Below are 6,935 nucleotides of genomic sequence, written 5' to 3'. Positions count from 1 at the left end.
TATGTAAAAAAAAAAAAAAAAAAAATTTAACATTGTATAAGTACTAATGAACAGGTACTATATGTAAGTACCTGCCAGACCAGGAGGAGGACATCCTGTTCATTAAACAGAATGAACGCTCCCCAATCTGAGCTATTCTTCTTCCCTAACCTGCCTCATTTTTCTGCCTAAATGTTTTCTATCCCATACTGTATTGTAAAGTCGTTTTACAAAGTCCTAGCACATGTTGGTTTTATTTGTTATCCTGTCATTTTCTATCTCCTAATGCAGGGAATAGCTAATTTTTTCACTTTTCTTCTGTTATTTCAGATTATGAGTCCAGAGACAACAATATGGAGCTCATAGTAAAGCAGATTTCTGATGATGCTGAATCACATTGGATGGCATCAGGAAGCACTGAAAGGAATGTTCCCCAAAGTCAAGAGTTTTCAGAAGTTAGTGATCTTAAGAGCATGGTACAAAGGTGGCAGGTAAACCCCACTGTGGGGAGATCAAGGCAGACTCCTTCCCAGAAAAGAAATCTTGGTGCTATCACAGACAGTAACCGTAAGCAGAACACAAATGGTGAAAGAGGTCACAGATGTAATGATTGTGGTAAATTTTTCCTTCAAGCCTCAAATTTTATTCAACATCGGCGCATCCACACTGGAGAAAAACCATTTAAGTGTGGTGAATGTGGGAAAAGCTATAATCAGCGTGTGCACCTCACTCAACATCAGAGAGTCCACACTGGTGAGAAACCCTATAAGTGTCAGGTGTGTGGAAAAGCTTTCCGGGTGAGCTCCCACCTGGTTCAGCACCACAGTGTCCACAGTGGAGAGAGGCCCTACGGATGTAATGAGTGTGGGAAGAACTTTGGCCGGCATTCACACCTGATCGAACACTTGAAACGCCACGTCAGAGAGAAATCCCAAAGATGTACGTGTGAGGGCTTTGTATTTGGGGAGTAAGTAAGAGAAAAATTGTTTTATTAGCTTAGTACTATAAGATAGATGGGTGGTAATACTGGGAATAGTAGGAAGAGGCCAAGATTACAGTTTATTTGGTCCTTATTTATACTTAAAATTAAATACCTAATAAACAAAACTCTATGGGGGCTACCCTAACATTCCTTTTCCAGAGGTAACTGCTCTCAGCTCCTATTTGTTTCTTCTGGAAATTTTGCATTTTAAAATAACACTGCCATTGCTCGGCTCATCAACTTTAGGTGTTATCTGTTGACTTTGTATTATAGTAAATGAAGATTTAGCTCTGTTCCACACTTCTTTCTTTCTTCCCTCTTTCCCTATTTAGTTGTTTTACTTATTTTAAAATGATAAAATAACACTAGTACAGAAGTCTGGAGGAAGGAAAAGAGGGAGGGAAAAAAATCACACCTAACACCACCATCCTAACTAATAGAACTATTATTTTTTCCCACAAGCCTATTTTATGTAGCTGTACTTTTATTAGAGTATATTTAAATGTTAAACATACATTTTCCAGTGTTGCTCAGTCCTCCTGTTTGGTATTTTTGGCAACCAGCCATTGTATGGCAACATCATAATTTACTCAACTATCAGTTGTCGAGCTTGTGATTTTTTATTCCTTTGTCCTGACAACTGTGTTATACCTGTGACTTTTCTGTACTTAGGATTATTTCCTTATAATAGATTCCCATAAGTGGGATTAGTTGAAGCATAAAAATATTTTTATGGCCCTTGATACATATTGCCAAATTGCTTTTTAAAACAGTTGCACCACATATGAGAGTGTTGGTTTTACTGAATTTCTGCCAGGGTTATTAAAAAACTTTTTTTTTTAAACTAAATAAACAGAAGAGAATTCTTTGTTGTATTTATTTTCATTAATTTGGTTATGAATAAGGTTGAGTAATTTTCTTATTTATATATACTTTAAAATCTGTTTGACAACAAACTTATATATGGATGAGATCATTGTAAACTGTGCTGTGGGCTCAGTGCCTGTAGCACAGTGGTTAGGGCACCAGCCAGATACACCGAGGCTGGCAGATTTGAACCCAGCCTGGGCCAGCTAAACAACAATGACTCCTGCAACAAAAAAATAGCCAAGTGTTGTGGTGGGCACCCGTAGTATTAGCTACTTGGGAGGCTGAAGCAAGAGAATTGGTTAAGCCCAAGAGTTTGAGGTTGCTGTGAGCTATGTCACTATGGCACTTTACAGAGGGTAACATAGTGAGACTCTATCTCAAAAAAAAAAACTATGCTGTGAACATAAAGGCTTTTATTAGCATATTTTGGATAACTAAAACTAGCAAAAGATATTTTTTCTTTAAATTATGACTTTGATGCCCCAAGCCCAGCTACTTAGGATTCACGGTTACTTAGGATGCCCCAAGCCCACTGCCATGTCTTTCATTGTGGTGTAGAAATTTATCAAGCTCCAGTATCTTGGAAGTTTTCGATTGAGCTATCTGCTGTGCCAGCTTTAGCCCATCCTCCTCGATAGCTGCCTCATTTGGGAAACCCATCTGATAGAGCTCTGGACTTGAAAAGGCATTGCTTTAAAATACTATCTTTTTCTTTTATATCTTACTTGCAATTCTTCCTTTGGCTCATTTCCCAGTTAATACTTATCTACCTGTCCCCATTTTTTTGGATTTAAGGAGGAGCACTTTATATGCTCATCCAGCCACATTTACTGGGAGTCTCTAGTCTTGGGTGCTTGTGCTCTGCATTGAACAGAACAAGAGCGACAGCTCCTGCCCTCTTGCAGCTGGCAGTCTGTTGAGGATAGCAGACAGTAAAGGTGACAAGCATTCCCAGAGGAGAAGTGTGAATTGCTGTAGGAGGGAAACTGAGGCTAGAATACTGGCTAAGAGTAAGGAGTGTAGGGTTTGCTATTATCACCTACCCTTGCAACAGTATTTTTGGCTAGCCTATTTCTTTTTTCCTGGCTCCTAATCAGGTATTACCCTAACTTCCCTGAATAATCTTTTACTCCTATTTTTTCAGTATTTTTGGGGGGGTATTTTATTATTATTATTATTATTTTTTTTTTTTTTTTGAGTGAGAGTCTCACTCTGTTATCCAGGGTAGAGAGCTGTGGGGCCAGCCTAGAGCACAGTAACCTCAAACTCCTGGGCTCAAGTGATTCTCCTGCTTCAACTTTCTGAGTAGCTGGAACTTGGGACTATAGGCACCTGCCACAACACCTGGCTAATTTTTCTATTTCTTTAGTAGAGAAGGAGTCTCACTCTGGCTCAGACTGGTCTTGAACTCCTGAGATGAAGTAATCCCCCCACCTCAGCCTCCCAGAGTGCTAGGATTACAGTTGTGAGCACAGAGCCTGGCCTTTTCTTCCGGTTTTTGTCAGTTCTTATCATCCAGTTGTGTGTTGTTCTACCTAAATCTATTTGCCTAACTCCTCTTGGGATAACGAGTCCCTCCACATTTCCTATCTTCCCTCTCATATCAGAATTCCTTTCTCTCCTGCCTATGTAATAAAATCTTTTTTACTTTCCCCTATTATTGCCTAACTACAATCATTCTCACCACCCACCTAAGGAAGCCTCTTTTCCATCTCGTTCTTTTCATTGGGCATTCAAAGTTAGTTCTTTTCATTCCTGTTGACATCAAATACATACATGCTTCACCTCTATTGCTCCTGTCACATCATGGGCTCATCTGTCTGTCCTTATAGGTTATTTTTCTTCTGTAAAAGAACTGATGGCGTTTGCATTTGCTCTTCATTCTTTTAGGCAGTGACAAAAGAAGTAAGAATACCAAATTGAGTGTTAAGAAGAAAATTTCAGAATTTTCAGAAGCAGACATGGAACTATCTGGAAAAATCCAAAGAAATACTTCTCAAGTTCAAGATTTTGGTGAAGGCTGTGAATACCAAGGCAAGGTGGATAGAATGCAAATACTAGGACAAGCCTCTTCAAAGAGGATGAATTGCAGTGAAGTCACATATGTCCACAAAAAGTCCTCCACAGGAGAGAGACCACACAAATGTAATGAATGTGGGAAAAGCTTTATTCAGAGTGCACATCTTATTCAACATCAAAGAATTCACACTGGGGAGAAACCATTTAGATGCGATGAATGTGGGAAAAGCTATAATCAACGTGTGCACCTAACTCAACATCAGCGAGTCCACACTGGTGAAAAGCCCTACACCTGTCATTTATGTGGGAAAGCATTCAGAGTGAGGTCCCATCTTGTTCAGCATCAGAGTGTGCACAGTGGTGAGAGACCCTTTAAGTGTAATGAATGTGGGAAAGGCTTTGGGAGGCGTTCACACCTTGCTGGACATCTTCGTCTACATTCCAGGGAGAAATCTCATCAATGTCATGAATGTGGAGAAATCTTTTTTCAATACGTTAGTCTAATCGAACATCAAGTGCTCCATATGGGTCAGAAAAATGAAAAAAATGGCATTTGTGAGGAAGCATATAGTTGGAACTTGACAGTGATTGAAGATAAGAAGATTGAGATACAAGAGCAGCCTTATAAATGTGATATATGTGGAAAAACCTTCAGTTACAGCTCAGACTTTATTCAGCATTATAGAACTCATACTGCAAAGAAGACCTATAAATGTGATATATGTAGAGAAAATGTTGGCCAGTGTCCCCACATTAAACAACATCAGAAAATCTATTCTAGCACAAAAGCCCATCAGTGTAATGAATGTGGAAGAGGTTTCACTCTGAAGTCACACCTTAATCAACATCAGAGAATCCACACTGGTGAGAAACCTTTTCAATGTAAAGAATGTGGAATGAGCTTCAGTTGGAGTTGTAGCCTCTTTAAACATCTGAGAAGCCATGAGAGGACAGATTCCATAAATACCTTAAGTGTATAAGTGTATCTGTTGTTGAACATATCTTAATCAATTTTAGAGAAGTCTTGAAGAGAAACCTTACTCCCATAATGAGTGTAATAACAACTTCAAGCATTTTTCCAGCTTAACCGTCAAAACTACAGATAGATTGAAATCCTTCAGTTAGAACTCAGCCTTTAGGCACATTGGAGTATCCACAGAACATAGATACCTGTTTGATTCCCCCATTGAGGAATGGTTCAGTTAGCATCTTCATGCTTGAGAGTCTAGACAAAAAGAGGACCTATGGACATGGTGGATAACACTCAGTGACACTGGGAAAAGCCTCATGAACGCAATAGAAATAAGCTTTATTTGTAGCTTCTGCCTTGACAGCATAGCTATCTATTCAGGGAAGAGTGTAGTGAAAGAATTCTTCAGCATGATATCTGTCAGCAATGCCCTTTTTCTAGAAATGGTTATCCTAACCACTAGAACAATCCAGTCATCGTTCCCATCTTGAGTATTAACCCTGTTATAAAGAAATTGACTTAAGATATCTATATTTTGGCAAGATTGGGGTTTAGAGAGAGTAAGGTATGTGTTCCTGCTGCCTTATTCAATCTACTTCTCCATGAGACTCTTGACCTTGTTTCTGTTTTGATTCTACTAGCATCAAAGTTAGCTAAGAGAAGGAAGAGTTGAATTTGTAAATTTAGGAAAAATTCTGATGGTCAGTTACATCTCAAGGTGAAGGGAGAAGGACCTTAGGGGCATAGAGAAGATGGCAAAATGTGGTTTGTCTTACAGTACTTACCTGCAAGAGGGCAGCTAAATTCACAGGCAGAATTAGACCAAGGTGAATGAAGATCTTGGTCCTAGCCCTATGCCTGTCAATTCCCAGGTGGCCTCAAGGGTGAGAGTCATGGAATGAGTTTTAGTTTGCTTTGTAGCTAGAAGGGGAAATCAGCAATAATGAGTAACAGGCTGGTATGTAGTCCAGTTAGCTCCGCTTCATGGAAGGTCTGGGTGAGCATTCTGAGGGGAAAGAAGATGATGTGGATAAGAGAGTTCACTTGAGTCTTTGCTAGAGAGAAGGACCTGGGGCACTTTGAGGCCCTGCTTCTTCTGACTTGCTTGGCTTACAATAAATGCCCAATAAATATTTGTTGATTGTATGTGTTATACACTATGGTACCCTATCCAGGCCCTTTACCAACTAAGAGGGTATGTTTCTTCCTAGCTGCTCTCAGTTTGGGCAGCTAAATGCTCACAGCTCTCCTGCTTCTCTTCAGACTGGAGATTTGCCCTCAGAAGATGGGAGCTGCTTCACCCAGGAGTTATCTTCTCTCTGTGCCCCTAGCTGATGACTGATAGATAAGGGGTAAACAGGCTGGTTCACTTGCTTCAAGGAGAGTTTATGCTCCAAAATCCTGAGATCATGCCAGATGTTATCTGCACCTACATCCACTGGGCTCCCTTCTCTATCCTGTTTGATTCCTGCCCTCAAAGGCTTTTCCTGAATAGTCATACCCTTAATAAATCACGTGGCACTGAATCCCTGTCTCAGGCTCTGCTTTAGAGAACCTAAGACATTTGGTGCTAAGAGTGGTCCTAGGAAGCTGACTGTAATAGTGGGCTATGGATTTGCTTATTAGCCATGAGGCAGTGAAGACCACAGTTTGGTATCTGAGATTAGTAAAAACAGCATTTTTAGTGTCTGTGATTATACAAGGTCTGACAAAGTTTGTGAACTTGCCACCATGCACTTACATTGGCAGCACTGCACAAACAACTCAGGTTTCATAACCTTGGTATATCAGTGTGTGTTTGTGTCAACATGTGGTGGTGTCTTGCTGAATGGTGTTCATTATTGTTTGTTTTTATGTGCCGTTGAGAGAATGTTGGAGCTTGAATTAGAGCAACGAACAAACATTAAATTTCTTTTTAAACCTGTCAAGAATGGACGTGGAGTCAGGGACAGGTTAGTCCAAGTTTATGGAGATAATGCCACAAAGAAAACAGCAGTGTACAAATGGATTAAACATTTTTCTTTTTTTCTTTTTTTTGAGACAAAATCTCAAGCTGTTGCCCTGGGTAGAGTGCTGTGGTGCCACAGCTCACAGCAACCTCCAACTCTTGGACTT

At 39.9% G+C, this 6,935-nt stretch overlaps 1 protein-coding gene across 1 annotated transcript in view; it reads left to right on the top strand.

Moving 5' to 3' along the window:
- Positions 1-5,955, top strand: part of ZKSCAN5 (zinc finger with KRAB and SCAN domains 5) — a 19,045-nt gene extending 13,090 nt beyond the window's left edge. Inside the window, exons 4-5 of the mRNA XM_012810785.2 lie at positions 310-918; positions 3,722-5,955. Of these exons, the coding sequence (XP_012666239.1) occupies positions 310-918; positions 3,722-4,830 (1,718 nt within the window). The 3' untranslated portion in view covers positions 4,831-5,955. The remainder of the gene's footprint in view (positions 1-309; positions 919-3,721) is intronic.
- The last annotated feature ends 980 nt before the right edge of the window (positions 5,956-6,935 follow it).

Source organism: Otolemur garnettii, unplaced genomic scaffold, assembly GCF_000181295.1.
Source record: "Otolemur garnettii isolate 467f Iridium unplaced genomic scaffold, OtoGar3 scaffold00142, whole genome shotgun sequence".
Taxonomy (NCBI): domain Eukaryota; kingdom Metazoa; phylum Chordata; class Mammalia; order Primates; family Galagidae; genus Otolemur; species Otolemur garnettii.
The sequence above is the reverse complement of the archived record's forward strand: the minus strand, read 5'-3'. Positions and strand labels throughout refer to the sequence as shown.